This window comes from Homalodisca vitripennis, chromosome 7 (assembly GCF_021130785.1).
Source record: "Homalodisca vitripennis isolate AUS2020 chromosome 7, UT_GWSS_2.1, whole genome shotgun sequence".
Classification (NCBI taxonomy): domain Eukaryota; kingdom Metazoa; phylum Arthropoda; class Insecta; order Hemiptera; family Cicadellidae; genus Homalodisca; species Homalodisca vitripennis.
In genome coordinates this window covers 136800408-136817814 of record NC_060213.1, presented here as the reverse complement: position 1 = coordinate 136817814, position 17407 = coordinate 136800408, and the positions used below count along the sequence as shown (strand labels likewise).

Below are 17407 nucleotides of genomic sequence, written 5' to 3'. Positions count from 1 at the left end.
TCTCTTTTGTTCCATAAGTCACGGATTTGTACAATGCATTAATTACTGGCTATATTCATATTCAAGAGATGCTGCTAAAAGTTGGTATTGTGTAACAAGGTTTTTATGATTTTAACTTACAAACTATATCCTCCAAATTGACTTAGAATAAAAAAATAAACTTTTGTTTTACATCAGTGATGATTATTTTTCGTAAAGATGATGACACGAAAGGATTCTATAGAATATAAAATGTATCTAGAATGTCGCCACTAATACAGACTACTTTCATTTCATTCCGTTTTTTATTCTGTCGAAATATTTCAGAATAAAAACTCAACATGAACCCCAACTGGGGTGTTATCTAAAAAATCAGATTAAACGTAAAAAAGCTGACATTGCACTACGCCATGTCCGCAAGCTGTCCAATAGTGTTAACATCGCCCCGCACAATGTTAGGTTAGCGTTTACTGCTAACAACGTAATATCCATAATGCTATCTTTATTTTTTCAATTTAATAAACTCATATGTTGAAGTAATTGTCTGATTATGCCGGATATTTAGGACTTTTCAGCGGGCAAAAACAACATTTTTGCCCCTGTGCTTGTTTCTAAAAAGAAAATGCCCATGTTGAATATATATTTTTTTACTTGCAATAAATTTGTCTTTATTGGTATATTGTGGAATTTTATTTGAGTATGTTTAGTAAAGTGCTGTGCTATGTCAAATGTGAAAAAAGTAAACAACAAAACGTCAAAAACCAATTAATAGTTTTTCATCATGAAACAGTACGTAATTGTAATTATTATTTCCTTATTTTGTAGATTGTGCTGAAAAAAATTATATAACACATTAATTGTAATCTACTTATTACTTACTCTCAACATATGCTTCCAAACCTCCTAAAAAATGTGCAGCACTACAAGTGAATATAGTCAGAACTTTAAGGGTTCAATACGGTAAAATAATTCTAGAGCAGTACCCTAAAGATGGATATTTTTCAATTTTCCAAAAAGCACATCTACAGAGCATAATTTTGTATCATATCCTTATATAAATTTTTGAATGAGGACAATTTCCAAAATATTTGAAGGTGAATGTCTCTCATAATTTTACTCAGGCCAAACCAATTTAAAAGATCGATAACTACAATAAAAGTATTTGACGCACCAAGTTTTCTAGAATCAGACTAACAACATCTTAATTAGAACTACAAAAATTAGAGACCCAAATATAACTAAGACGTTCCCATCACAAAACTACAAAAAACTCAAATTTAAGTACGGCTTGCACAAGTTGAAATTAAATAACTTCCTATGTTTGATGACATTACCGATAACAAAAATTGTTTGCTTAAAAATATACGGAGACTGGCCAGATTGAATGCTTAGGAGGATTCAGAATATTGTCTATTAATTATTTTAATAATAATCAGACGTACCTATTTGTTTATTTTTAAACAATAGCATGTCAAACGAAAATGTATTTACCAATTCTATATTTTGATTGTCTTAGTAAAATTAGGCAACATCTCTTTTGGATTTAACAAGTTGAAATCCATCATTAGTAACTCACCCGTAGACTAGCCCTCCTCTTGTCAGCAACACTGGGCTCTAGCATTGGCGGGGGTACATTGGGCAGAGGAAGCGGAGGTGGGGGCAGTGGGCCATGTGACCTTGAGAAGCTCCGACCTAGACTGCCCCCACTCAGCAGTCTCTCAGCCCGTCGTCTTTCGGTCGCATGCACTCGTACAAAATGGTCAAACGCAGCTCTACATTTACACACACAGTCAGACTAGCAGCAGGAGTATAAGCTGGCTGGCTCTACTTTGGTTACTTTTACTGACTTAAAGCTCATCGCAATAAAAAACGTATACTGCATTACATGAAAGACACATAATTAATTCAGTATTTCATTTTTTATGTTGGTATGTTTTCGGTTAATACAATTGTTAACACCTCATTTTTGAAAACTGGATTCGTCAACCAAAATAAGCCAGCACAGCTTCATGAAAAAGTGCTACAAGCAATAACAAATTATAAAGACATGCATTAAAAAATTCAAATTAAAGCAAACATATACCAAGACATTAAAAACACATAATGTGAAGAAAAAACATATAATTTACATAAATACTACACATAACGGACTCAAAATGAGTATGTCGCCACCCTTGAGCAATTTCAGGGTAGCAACAATCTGAGAGGTTCAACCCGATTATAAAAGTGGCAAAGTAATTATATTAACCTATATAAAAATAGAGCCTAATGTAAGATTCTAGCATGAATACATTGTTTTTATTACTAGTCTTAATAAAACTATATTAGTTTGCTGTTGATCACCTCAATATTAATTTTATGTATCAACTGTTCAAGTTGCAGCAACAAGATATGTGTTGAACATGTGTACTATTTGAGCTGCAGCGGCAAGTCTAGTGTGATCAACATGTGAACTTTCCCGAGTTGTAATGGCTAAACTGGAACATTCGAACATGTGGAACACTTGAGATGTACCGGTAATGGTTGGACTGGTACAATCCAACATGTGGAACACTTGAGATGTACCGTTAATGGTTGGACTGGTACAATCAAAAGTGTGGATCACTTGAAATGTATTGGTAATGGTTGGACTGGTCAATCAAACATATGGACCACTTGAGATGTACCGGTAATGGTTAGACTGGTACAATGAAACATGTGGAACACTTGAGATGTATCGATAATGGTTGGACTGGTACAATCGAAAGTGTGGATCACTTGAAATGTATTGGTAATGGTTGGACTGGTCAATCGAACATGTGGAACGCTTGAGATGTACCAGTAATGGTAGGACTGGTCAATCAAACATATGGACCACTTGAGATGTACCGGTAATGGTTGGACTGTTTAATCGAACATGTGGAACACTTGAGATGTACCAGTAATGGTAGGACTGGTACAATCAAACATATGGACCACTTGAGATGTACCGGTAATGGTTGGACTGTTTAATCGAACATGTGGAACACTTGAGATGTACTTTTATGGTTTGACTAGTACAATCAAACATGTGGAACACTTGAGATGTACCGGTAATGGTTGGACTGATCAATCGAACATGTGGAACACTTGAGATGTACTTATATGGTTAGACTAGTACAATCAAACATGTGGAACACTTGAGATGTACCGGTAATGGTTGGACTGATCAATCGAACATGTGGAACACTTGAGATGTACTTATATGGTTTGACTAGTACAATCAAACATGTGGAACACTTGAGATGTACCGGTAATGATTGGACTGATCAATCGAACATGTGGAACACTTGAGATGTACTTATATGGTTTGACTAGTACAATCAAACATGTGGAACACTTGAGATGTACCGGTAATGGTTGAACTGATCAATCGAACATGTGGAACACTTGAGATGTACTTATATGGTTAGACTAGTACAATCAAACATGTGGAACACTTGAGATGTACCGGTAATGGTTTGACTAGTACAATCAAACATGTGGAACACTTGAGATGTACCGGTAATGGTTAGACTGTGGAACACTTGAGATGTACCGGTAATGGTTAGACTGGTATAGTTTAGCATGTGGACTATTACTATTGAAATGTAATGTTTAGACTAGTGCAGTCCAGAATGTCTACGGTTGTAGCCGTGAGGATAGTACAGTTGCGAAAGTTCAATCACAAAGGTTTAAAAGATTCTTTATGAAAAATTATAACATTTTCTTATTGACTAAATACATGATATTTTTATCTATGTTCTTCCCATTGTATTATAAAAACTATGTCTACATTTGAATTAATAACTATAAAAAATCTTTGTTAACACAGTATATAGGTAGTTTATAATTCAGATGTTTAATATTTGTATCTTATAAAATAATGTCTATTAATAAAAGTTAACAAAAAAAATAAGTATTTTGTTTTATACACACATAATTGTTTTACACACACACTGAATATTGTTGTTACATATCTATATTGTTTATGCTAATATAGATCCTTTTTTGTAGAAGTAGGCTTCTGAGATCTACATATATATATATACATATATTATATCTATATATATAAAAATCTTGAGTCACGATGTATGTTGCCAATAAACTCCAAAACGACTGAACCAATTTCAATCAAATTTCACATGTATCCGTAATTTAGTCTAACTTAGAAGATAGGATAGTTATTATCTGAATTATTCGCTTATGTCGTGAATATAAACGAATAAAATGAAGAAAAGTTTTCAAAGCGCCTGCACATTATAACCTGCAATTACGAGATAGATACGTATATTAAACAGTGAAACACTATTTGAAGGCGCTAAGTTATGATGTATAATTGTCTAAACTAAATTTTTGGTTGAACTTAAAGGTTGAGTGGTAGACCACTTTGTAATAAAATACATTATGCATGTACAATACATTTTTGACATATTTTCTTGATCGTGACATCAAGGTAAAATCTACATCGGGGTTGGAAATATAATTTACTTCAACCAGAAATGCTCATACGCGGGCAAAACTTACGAAAAGCGTGCGAAGCCGCGGGAAACAGCTAGTATATATATATATTTTTTTATTGGTGCAAAGACTATAGCACAAGAGTTGTAGTTTTAGTTTTATGAACTAATTATGTATGTAATTCAGTATCCATATTATCTAATTAATAGATTGGTATTACAATTCAAAGAACTATCTGGGATTTGATAATATCAGCAAAAAATTAAATATATAGCCTAAACCAATATGCAGCGATTTATATGTGCAACACAACTGTTTGTAATAGTGATTACTAATACTTTGTTAGTATAAACATCTCTAGTTGAAAATTAAAGTGAATTTTGATAAATAAGAAACGGGTATAATAAGAGACAAATCTTGACAGAAAGAAAAAATGCAATACAAAATAATTATAATGTTTTGTGTTCAAGTACGCTTGCACAAGCCGGGAGCACCAAATATGTCCCAGTTGATAGGTATCAGTTGTTTGTTGCTCCCGGCTTGTGCAAGCATACCTTTAAAGTGGCCGTGTTTGCTTATGTGTTGAAAAATTTCTTTGAAAAAGGTACTGCTGGAATTGGTATAAAAATGACTAAATAGATAGTATCCTATGCATGTTTCATAACTATACTGGCTTTTTTTGTTATTTGACTTTAAAAATTATTAACAGATGTCATTTTGAAAAGGATGAAAGGATTTTGTAAATATTACTTTTATATAAAAGTTTTAAATATTTTAAATATTATTTTTAAAAAGGTCTACGGAAGGTTAATACGATTCTCTAGTTTCATAACTTTTTCTTAAATGGTTCAAGATCTTTTTTTTTTTTTTATCTTTTTTTTAAATCACATACAGACGAAAAACTAAAAGTTTTAGGAACACTTCTACTGAATATCCTGTATATATAAACAGAACTTTAAATTCATCCATAGTACCAGCAAGTCATTGTTATCAATTCAACAATTATGAGTAGCTTACAGAGTTTCTTATTTTTATATTGTACAAATTCAACTTGTTGAAGCGTTAACATCATCAAAATGGATGCACTGTGTTATATTAAACATGAAACTTCAATAAGTTTCATAACATACAATTATGTTATTATATAACATATTAGTCTCATTGTGACTAATAAAAACCTAAATTTTGACTCCGTTTCCTTTTTTTTTGTGGTACAAATTAAGAACTAAGTAATCTATTAATTTTGTCGTAAAAATATAATTTAAATAGTGTTAAGCAACAAGAATAATTCTAAGTAATAATCAAGCACAAATCTAAAATTACTAGACTGCTAATTAATTAAATAAATTTCATATACTTCAAATGCTAATGTGCTGCTGATAATTCAAAAACAAAATTTTTGAAACAAATATAGAATAAATATGATTATAATAATACATGTAATATAAAAACTAAAGTATGATAATACACAAATAACTGTATGATACTTCTAGAATTCTCTTATATTTTGGAAGAAGGCCTGAAATCTTTTACTGCAATTGACTTGTTTTTCAGGAAAAACGTCTTTCTTGGATAAAGTTGATTTTGCTTAACGTTTAGTGAACAAGTGTATGCTTATCATAAAAGATTTGACAGAGACACTTGAAAAATTCAGTGACCAAAATTTTACAAGAGACCATATCATAATGGAAATATATTTTGTTTAACAAATAAACTGTGAATTAGACTAGCATTTGAGTCCAGGAAGAGTTTATAGCGATTGTGCCACGTTTTGTTACCAAAATTAATTATTTTTTGTTGACTATTTTTCAAATTAAATCAATAAAAGTTTAGTATTAGTATTTTTTTTCCAAAATTAATGCTTGATAACACAATAGACACCACTAAGGGGAAAGTGAGTTCACATTTTTGTGAAACACCTGTATCTGTATCAACAGTAATGCATCTTCAATTTAACCTGGATATAATATTCCGATTTTCTAATCCATAATGAACGAATAGAATGTCTGATCATTTTGTTTGATTTTTACAAACCAAACTTTTCTACTGCTTTGTTTTAAAAATTGCTGATAGTAGTAGTGCCTACACCTTTCCTAAATATATTAAAACTTTAACAGGTCAAGAAACCTAGAGTGGAATACGAGTTTAAGTCCATTAGCTAACACGTTATAGCTAAGATCTTACATGCCTATTTTCAACCTCAATATATAAGTACAATACTCTCTGTATTTCAAAGAAAATTTAGGGTTTACTGTTTTCCATTTTGTATTAATATAAACTAACAAAAAAGTGCTGTGTTAGGTGTTTATTTTGTATTGATGACAATAACTTTCCCTCGTTACCCTATAGGGACAGACAATACCTCACACACATATATAATTAGTCTGCTCAAAATTGCTATAGTCCAGTATTTTTCTCTAATAATTAACTTAACAAAACTTGTTCCATGTCTACGAGTAATATATTATGATACATTTTGAGTCCACCTTGAAGTTAATAAGTTTGGAATCACTGTATTTCATCTTAAAAACTTAATCAGTTTATTTTTCTAATAACTGGAAAAATTTGGCAACCGTGACTAAATTACATAAATTAATACAAATGGCAGTGGCATAGCCATGAATTATTTTTGGGAAGAGGACAGTGTTAATGAGAGTACCGTATTTTTGGCTAAAAAAATTAAGGTACCGCAAGGACTAAAATAAAATATCACAGTCCCTTTTGCTTGAGTGATTACACAAGTATCGTGTCTATCCAAGCTGACAACACTGCAGAAGCAACTTACTGACATTGCTGAGTGCAAAAAAGAGATAACCCCTTTGACAAGTCTGCCATTTGATAAAAAAAATGAGTGCATGGCATTATTTGCCTTTTTTGTTTCCTAGTGGAAGCATGGCATTTAATTATATTAAGCTATTACTGAGAACTTATATTTTTACTGACATACTCTCATATTTAGCAGAGCTTTTTTTTAAAAAAAAAATACTTATTCAGTTACTCCTTTTTTTGCAGAAATCCTAGTTTTGTACACTTTGGTATCTAGTAGCAATGTGTAGTTCTATTCTACCTGTCAAAGTTTGGTGCGTTCAACTACCAGCCAAATACACGCTCGAATGCGGCTGTTATAAGGTTCAGCCGCACAAAAAAGTCAAAATATTGTAGGTGTTAGCGATGTTGGTTTTTAACTAACAGTAAGACCATACATTACTCAATATAATTTCCCAGTTGAAATTTGTGGCTATAGCTGATCTTTTAAAGATTTTGAAATTTGTTGAAAACAAAACCAAAAATTAATTGTGTTATTTGTTGTAAACCCAATTTCTAATTATAATTACTGATTACAATTTTAGTTTTTCATAATCTTTAAAGAACATTCAGTGATCTGTAAGCATGTACATGTTTTTACAATTTATTAACAGTTTATTACATTAAAAAAAACTCTTATTTATTAAAATATTGGGATTTTGATGAACTTTTTTACAAAGTGTCAGCCAGCTTTACCTTTAAAAATGCTGAGATTCAAACCAATGATTTTTTTGTAATTTGTATTTGTGGGAGAGGGGCGTAGAGTTTTGTTTATTTAAACTTTTACTAACAAAAACTTTGTATACAATTGTAGACGGTTTGTAGTATGTAACACATCTGGCATATTTGAAATAAATTTTCTACCAGTTTAAGTCATCTCTGTAGAGCTTTCGATTCTCATTTGGTTCAGCAAAAAAGATAAAGTTGTTACATATTCTGTAATGTGTAACTTTAACATTGTATATTTTGACGCCAATACATTTCTCTAAGAAAATTGTAAATAAAGGGATTTTGACTTTGACTTAAAGATATGAATACTTTCGTAATTTTGGATAAACTTTTAATTAAATGTGTGATATGGAATGTTTTTAGTAACTCGATGAGTTATAAAAATATGGTTTTGCATCACATACATGTTAAAATGTCCTAATCTGCAAGGTTTTCAAAGTAATGTTACATCAGCAGTTTATTTAGGAAATTTTAAAAGCAATGGCCTGATATACAAGGGAGTAATGGATGTATATCCTACTGAGTTTAACATGTTTATGACTGCACATAGCATAAGCTGTAAAAACATACTAAATGCGTATAATGTAAATAAATCTACACATTGTGGCTAGATACCATCTCCATATGAAACTAGTATTGTACAGCAGCTAATAAGTTATTGAAATAGTTCTAAATAATGTGAGTACTTTGGTATAACATGGAAGCCACTGTACCCTATGTACTACTTGTTATTACATAATATAAATAGGAAATACATACATACATATTGTAAATAAACAAAAATTAACCTTTATGAGTGCTCACATGATCTAGCTTGAATTAAAATAGTATCTCGAGGAATATTATTCTTCTTTCCAATGCCAGGGGCATTTCCAATTGGTACTTTTCTGACGTTATATCACGGCATATGATTTCTAAACGATCTGGCACGTGATCTGAAGCCAGTTAAGTATGCTACTGATTGGGAATGCCCCTGGCCAACATTGTGGACCCGCACTTACTATCTCGAGGGATAAAAAAAAATCCCTCGAGATAATACCTAAATTCAAGCTCAGATCACATGAGCGTTCATAAAGGTTAACTGTAACTATTTTAAATGTATCGCGTAATAAGAAGTAGTTAAGATAGGGATAGAGTGGCTTCCATATAATACCAAAGTACCAACAGTTCTGGTCATCATCAAATTATATTAATCTGGGCATTAATGCTCATAATGGGTACATAATATTGGCAAATGCCAACAAATACCAGCTCTCTTGTACTGGACAAAATGGCAAATGTTGTTAAAGTTATTGTAAACTATAATTTATTGTACTTGTCAATAGTTAAAAATTGAAATTTGTTATTTATCTGTCATGAAATTAAAAGTATAAAAATTCCAATTTATTAATTTTTATAAAAAAAGTGTATTAAAACATTATAATTTCTTGAGTGACTGGAACTTGATAAACCATTCCATGTTTTACCATTGGAAGAAAATTGCCAACCGTATTCAGTTAGCAGCATAAACATTTTTTTACCTAGAAAGTTTATATATATATATATATATATATATATATATATATATATATATATATATATATATATATATATATTGTGAATTGGCAATGGGGGATAATTAAGAAGTCATGGAAATTGTTATCTTAAGCCCATCACTGATAAGAGAGATAATTCTTAAATCTGAATTTGAGTTAAAAATAGGTAATACTGATAAACAGCAATGTATAGGAAATGGGTCTTTTAAGATGATTAGGACGCTCCCATTTAGAGTTGGGGGGGGGGGGTGACAGCACTATCCTCACCCCTGTTTTTGGAGGGTATTTTGTATTTCATCAACCATTCAGTCTGTCATTCCCCCCTGAAATAACTTTCTATGTACGCCACTGAATCAAACAATGTATGTTAACCTTAAACAACTAGTCTTTATTTGATTAAAATAAACTGACTACTGTTCATACTAAAACTGCCTGTACTTAGTAGTTGGTGGATAAAAATGAGTTATTGTTGTTCGGTGGCGAATAACATTACACAATCCATACTCCATTGCTTCTGATAGTAAAAGTTACCTTAGAATAAGTAACAGAGAAATTACCATAACCTCAAACTGATATCTGAGAAGCATTAAATCTCTACAATTTGTAATAGCTAGTGACAGTAAACATAAAACGGATGCAAAAATTACTAAAAGACTGCAGAATAAACCGTACATATATAGATCCTTAAAGCATCAATGGCAGACGAGCTTTATACAAACATTCATGTATCTAAGAAAAAGATCAAAATAAAGACAGAGGTGAAAATGTAGTTATAACAGCACATTATAAGGATATCATACTGAAATGAGATGTTATCTGTAATTTTATGTCTAGCTTTCCCTAAATGTGCTGTTATAACTGACATTCTATAACAACTAAAATATTGCAACAAATAATGCTAAGACCAAACATGCAAAAGCAAAGAAATTTTTGTGCGGTAACAAAAAACTGTGCTTTCGTAGCTCCTGCTGCTTGAAACAACACATTCACATTCAGACATTCACTACTCTAGTCCATGATACGGTATCTTTCATCATCAACCCTCTAAGAGCAGCTACCGTACTCCATTTGTAGGATGCCAGCTAAGAGAAGGTACATCTATCGCTAAGACATACATTTTAAAGGAACAGAATAGTTTAAAATTAATTTTACATCCTGACAGTGATTTTCAGTTTTGGCTGACTATCTTGCTTTGCAATAATTTTTGAACTCTTGCAAAACGGCTTTGTATTTTGCAGAAGAAGGATTTTCCTTTTCTTCTGCGTTTTGAAGGGGAGCAAAATTAGAGAAGTTTTATCTACAGTAGTATTTTTTGCATAAAATGCAAACTCGTTCTCTAGAAAATAAATTTATCAATGAGATATTTTTGTAGGGCAATCTTGTAAGAAAATGTATGCAAAAACATGCAAATACATTTTCAACCAATGAAAAAGTATTAATTCTTTAAAGATCTGCACCAAAAGAAGATTCATTTTTTTTAAATTTAATGAGAAACAAATTATGGATCAAATTGATAGACTCATGCCCCAAAGCCTAGAAACAGGCTGCAGTTCTTGCACTCTTATTTGCACATCCAAAATTTGAAAGATATTTGTATATGACCTTGAACCACTTCCCCAACACACACATATATAGTTTCAAATAGCTGCAGTTCTAAAGATTTATGAATTTAGTCAGCCACGATCATGTGAAGATCTTATTAGGGTAACCTCAATTCAAAACCAAAGGCCAGTTAAGATCAGCAGGTGTCCAATCGGGTGATCTGAGTAAGAATGACCTTGAACACTCAAGACATGACACAGAGGAAGAAACATTTACAAGCAAACACAGACCAACTACATGGCAGCACATAGAGTAACAAGCTTCGTCAGTGTCTGTGTGTTTCAACCATCAGGAGGACAAAAGGACGATCGTCTTCTGTTGCTCACGAGTAGTTTTGGCTCCTTTCTCATCCTCGCCTTAGTCTTAACCTTCAATGACCTTGTCATAACCTTCAATATTGGATTAATTACATTAGAAAGTGACAGCAGACATTTAAAACCTCTTCATCCATGAACTGCTTGCTTAGATTTGATTATATTAAGGCAATTATTTGGTTTATATCAATTAATATCCAATAAACACAAATAAAATGCAGGTTTCATTTTTAACTTTAGGAGAAATATGGCTGCTGTTATTAATCAATAATAATTCCGTGAAATTTGAGACTGTGATGGTTTAAATTATGACTGATGAGAAAAGAAAGTTATTTATTTATAATATATTCAATGTGGTTGTATGATTAAAAACTGATTAAAGGGTACAACAAATATTATAAGTTTTCCTTATCAATATTGTGAGGTCTATAAAATACATGCCCGCAAAAAAATAATAATTATGGATAAATTTGAAATACTTCAAAATCTACTAAATTAACCTACATTTGAGGTTATTGATTCACTTAGAGTTTTCTTAATTCATTCAGTCACATAAACTAATGTATTAAAAATGATTCAGTTGAAATTTGCTTTATTGTAAATAATTCATTTCCATTGATTACTTCATCTACCCCATAACAAAACAATCTGGTATATAATTCATTCTGTATTCACTAATATTTGCTACAAAACAGAATATATTAATACAGTAGAACCCCTCATATCCGGCCTCGGTTTTACCGCACCTCGGTTTATCCGGCCACTTCCCGCAAGCCAATATCGAAATTTATTTACCACGGCTTGCAGTCACGCAGTTGCACGCACTAGTCTCCCACGACTCGTGCGTATATTTTGGTGTATCTATTTGTTTACATTTTCCTGTGTTGTCCTCAGTTGAGCTAGTAGAATTAACCTACATTTGAGGTTATTGATTCACTTAGAGTTTTCTTAATTCATTCAGTCACATAAACTAATGGATTAAAAATGATTCAGTTGAAATTTGCTTTAGTGCAAATAATTCATTTCCATTGATTACTTCATCTACCCCATAACAAAACAATCTGGTATATAATTCATTCTGTATTCACTAATATTTGCTACAAAACAGAATATATTAATACAGGAAAATTTTATTCATCTTATCACGTAAAAATAATGTTAAAATGCAATTGAAGTCATTGATACTGTTTTAGTACTCACTTATTTACACCATCAAAACCAGTTTTAATCCTTCCATGTACATATTTTCAAAAGCCTGGCTTTCACAAAACTTCGCGCAGCAACAGAAGACAAAAATCAAACACGATTTTCGTCAGCGACACAAAAATTTCTTTACTTTCCATAATTACATTACTTACATAGTAAATTGATATAATTTATAAATACATAGTTGAACTAAGAAATATATTATATACAACTAAACATTATATACAGATAGCTAAGAGTATGACACAGAAGTTTTACACTGATCGATACATTGGTGAGGTGAGGCTAAACTACTTTTTCATCATGGGGCATGGTGCTTCTAGTTCACTGGGACTTAATCGTTACATTTTAATTTCTTAAAAAAAATTGATTTTTTCAAAGTTGATAAGGTGAAATACTGGGTCTCTAGTTAAATTATGGGTAAGTCAAATAATGTACTTATGTTGAACAGAATACAATGTTTTTTACTGGTTTGATTTGCAGTATAAGCGTTTGGAGCATGTACAAAATAATAAAATTTATATTATTTTATAACTTTGAATTAGTAATATATTTTAATACATAAGTCTACATAGAATATTTTCCTTAACAAGTATTTTGGACTTGGTAACACAATAGTGAAAGAACAATAGGTATATTAGACATATTAGAGTATAACTTTCTTGGTTCTTTATAACTGTAAAATCATAACTGCGTTTGTTTGATTTCTAAAAGAAATTTTTTAAGAATATACATAAGAATATATCATCCAAAAATTTTGTTAAATTTTGAAAATAAGTTTAGCAAAATGTGTTGTTCATACTACCTCATTTCCCTACAATGCATTCACTGGCATAGCAAAGAATAAGAGTTGGTGCAGACAGAAAATTCCAAATGCTCATGGAAGACAATCTTTTCATAATAATTTTGAAATATAAAACGTACATTAAATAGCTTTATAGGCATAATAGTCATCACTTTAATTAATATAACAGTTTTAAATTACATTTGTCAAGTAAGTCATATGTAACAGATTGCAGTTGCTCTGGACAACAGTTTTGTTACTTTTGATAAATCTGTTTTAAAAGCTTTGAATTACAAAAATCTACTTCTTTCGCTGAAAATAAAGTCCAAGATGCAGAACATTCTGAACTTATTTCACTTCTTTACACCAGTGTTTTTTATTAAATGGTGGAAAAAGGAATTTGTGGAGTAGTACTACTATATTGAGAAAAATTTGTATCAATTAGAAATTTAAAAAATACTAAATGGGAACTAAAGTGTGGGGTTCCTCAAGGGTCTGTATTCGGTCCAACTTTGTTTTTAATCCACTTGAATGATTTGTATAATAGTCCTCTCACAAAAAAGTGAAAAATCTCATAGGTTGATTCTAGTCATTAAAATTGTGCTTTTCTACCAGATTGGGACTGATGATAAGGTCCTGTAATCATTAAGTCAATAAGACTCCTTTAAAAACATTGCATCTAGGCTAGTAACAGGGTTACACTCCATGTTATAATGATACTTTATTCATATTCGCCTCAAATTACCCACTGGTTACGTTTGCAAATTTTACTTTTGTTCTATTCTTCAAGAATATGTTCAATAAGGAATCTGATTCAAAGAGCACTAAAGTGAAAAATATTCATGGAATGAGAGTGAAGTTTCTGGGTGATGCCCTTTCTAAAATGTCTAAGTATTAAACAATGCTTCGCTGGAAGCTGTAAACTCAGGATATAAGTACTGGGTGACTCTCTACATTGTTGCCAACCCCAGTAAATAAATCTCCCTTTGTGCATGGCATCATGTATTACACTGCTAATCACAGAAAACGTTTTTTTTTGTTTTTAGTGAACAGTGTGAAATCACTGTTCTGCACCAGCTCATGGAAAAATAATGAGAAACGATCCAATTCAGCCATAGATTTATTAATTTTAGCACATAAAATGATCACTTCTAAATGATCAAGTCTTTGATCACTTCGGAGAATTTAATTCAACATGCAGTAGTTATTATTTTTTATAACAAAATAATGGAAACTAAAGTTAAAACTGGTTTATTAATGAAATTGAACAATCTAGAAATGAAAAGTAATCTATATTACTTTTCAACAACCCCAACTGTTAGAACAGTTGGGGTTATTACATAGTCTACTTAAAATAGGCTACTATAGTAGACCTTGCATTAAAATCAAGTTTCATATAGCTTATATTGATGAAATCAAAGGCTCAATACAAAAGCTTGAAGTTTCAACAGACTACAATAATTTGTAATAACAGTAAGAATCAATATGTCTACGAAGAATAAGACCCAGTTACAGAAGCACCATATCAGAAAAAGAAATTGTTTTAGAAAACCTAATTATAGAACTTGGTCTGACCAAACTGCCAAAAAACAATCAAAAAAATTCAGCCAGTTAAATAATGGAAGATTAATTGGAACAGATATACAATAAATTGTAATATTCAAACAACAATATGAATAGTAATGTTAACAGTACACACAACTCAGTACACTATTGATGGAGTTGAAATCGTTACAATGAACATCCGAACCTAGAACTCTGGAAACAGAGATCATTAAGTGGTTAACAGTTCCAAACAGACCATTGGCTTTTGGTTAAAAAATATTTTTGTGAGTAGAAGAGAACAGAACAGTCACTAATATCATTTATAGATCTATACACATCAACATGAGCAACCTACTGACTGATTTACCAAGTAGTCAAATAGTTTTGACTGATGTACCAAAAAGATCACCAGTTATAACTGATGTACCGAGCAGTATACCAGTTCGGACTGATATACCAAATAGACCACCAGTTATAACTGATGTACCGAGCAGTATACCAGTTCTGACTGATATACCAAAAAGATCACCAGTTATAACTGATGTACCGAGCAGTATAACCAGTTCTGACTGATGTACCAAGCAGTATACCAGTTTCTGACTGGTATACCAAATAGCCCACCAGTTATAACTGGTGTACCGAGCAGTTTACCAGTTTCAGACTGATATACCAAATCAGTAGCGTAGCCAGAAATTTCGTTCTGGGGGGGGGTCCGAAACCGGGGATCCCGGGGGACGTTTTGTGTGTTATTTGCCAATGAGTTTCACTAAAAAGGTAAATACCAAAAATATGGAGCTTTAGTAACTACGCCTATAGAAAGTGGAAAGATGTAATAGGCAAATTCAACCCTCACAGCAACTCTAGTACGGTGCCACAAATTTTCTTGTATAGCTACAGAAACTTTACGAAGTTCGATTCTCTGGCCGAGTAGAAGGCACCAATGTGATGTTGCGTTCACTGGATAAGTAAGAAGAACAAATAGAGCTTCACTCAATCGTGTAATTGACAAAACTATATTCTGTGGAGAAAATGAAATACCCCTTCGAGACATTGGGCCACTGACGGCCGAAAACCCTTTATAAAAAGGAGGGCAATTTTCTACGTTGCTCGGCGCAGGTCAAACTAACGGTCGGAAAATGCAACGGAAAAACTCTACTGAGATTAGAAGTTCGGCCTGCTTTGGATTTCACTGATTGAGTTAATTTATGAATGAGTTGCAATGACGATTTTTTTGTATCAGTACACTGTAGACGACTACATAATTATCGGAAAAAATAAAAAAATCACTTTCGGTCAGAAATAAAATACACATGAAAAACTCTAATGAATTAGAACTTCAACTACTTCGGAAATCAGTTTATTGAGGTAAACGTGGTATTTTTGATTGAGTTAGGGCGACGATGTTTTGTTATCATTAAACTGTAAATTCGACTAACTATAATATATATCGAGAAAAAAAAAATCACTTCCGTTCGGTAAATACCGAAGAAAGATTGTAGGACTGTAGGTCCACGCCTCCTAGTTTTGGACGAGGGTGGCTGACGTCACTTTTCTGCAGGGTAGGACAGTTAGTCCACGCCGACACCTGTGGACTAACTGTCCTACTTTTTCAAAAACTGACCTGGCCGTGCATTAGTTTTTCTACTGCACTTATTGTTTATTCTGGTCCAGTGATGCTTTTCCACTACATTCGCACAGCGTACTGCTAAAGCAGCAACTTATTAACAACAAGTTTACTCAAGCTATCACATATAAAGTGGATTACTAATAGGGATTATATCTTAACGAATTCCATATAGCATTATATTACTATCTGATTAATTTGCATTGTCCTAATGAAATCATAAAACATCTACAGTAAGTTTGTATTAGTTATTCCTTATATTGGACCATCTGTTTGTATAATACTGTATATACCAGTAGACACTATAATCGTAATAGACATTTCTTAAGTTAGAAATGGCGTAACTAACCTGTCTTTATTTTATGTATATCATTTTCGTTTTCATTCTTTTTGCAGCTGTCGCCTTTATGTAGTGCACTGAAAATTATTTAGCAGATATAAAGTTTAGATCTCGAAACATCCTTTCAAGTGCTGCAGTGTGATTACGACGATCCTTATCAACCCCTCGTCAAAAGAAACCCGTGAGTCGGGACAGTGGGTCCCAGGCCGGGGACCGTGGACCTACTGTCCCACCCCTTAAGAAGTAGGTAAGAAATGCTTTCCGGCAGTTTTATGACGTGGATCTACAGTCCGTTTACCCCGAAGAAAAGCTCTCTACAGATTCAAGATTTTTGACACGATTTTGGATTTCACTGGTTGAGGTAAAAGTAGTACTTATAAATTATGTTACGACATTGGATTTTAGGTATTAATTCAACGCCGACTAATAAATATATAAATATCGAGAAAAATAAACAAAAATAATCACTTCCGATCGGATATACCT

The 17407-nt window shown here is 32.1% G+C and overlaps 1 protein-coding gene across 2 annotated transcripts in view; it reads right to left on the bottom strand.

Moving 5' to 3' along the window:
* Positions 1 to 17407, bottom strand: part of LOC124366387 (kazrin) — a 184905-nt gene that overhangs the window by 5828 nt on the left and 161670 nt on the right. For both annotated transcript variants that reach the window (XM_046822905.1, XM_046822906.1), the window contains one exon: positions 1556 to 1751. In XM_046822905.1, coding sequence (XP_046678861.1) covers positions 1556 to 1751 — 196 coding nt within the window. The remainder of the gene's footprint in view (positions 1 to 1555; positions 1752 to 17407) is intronic.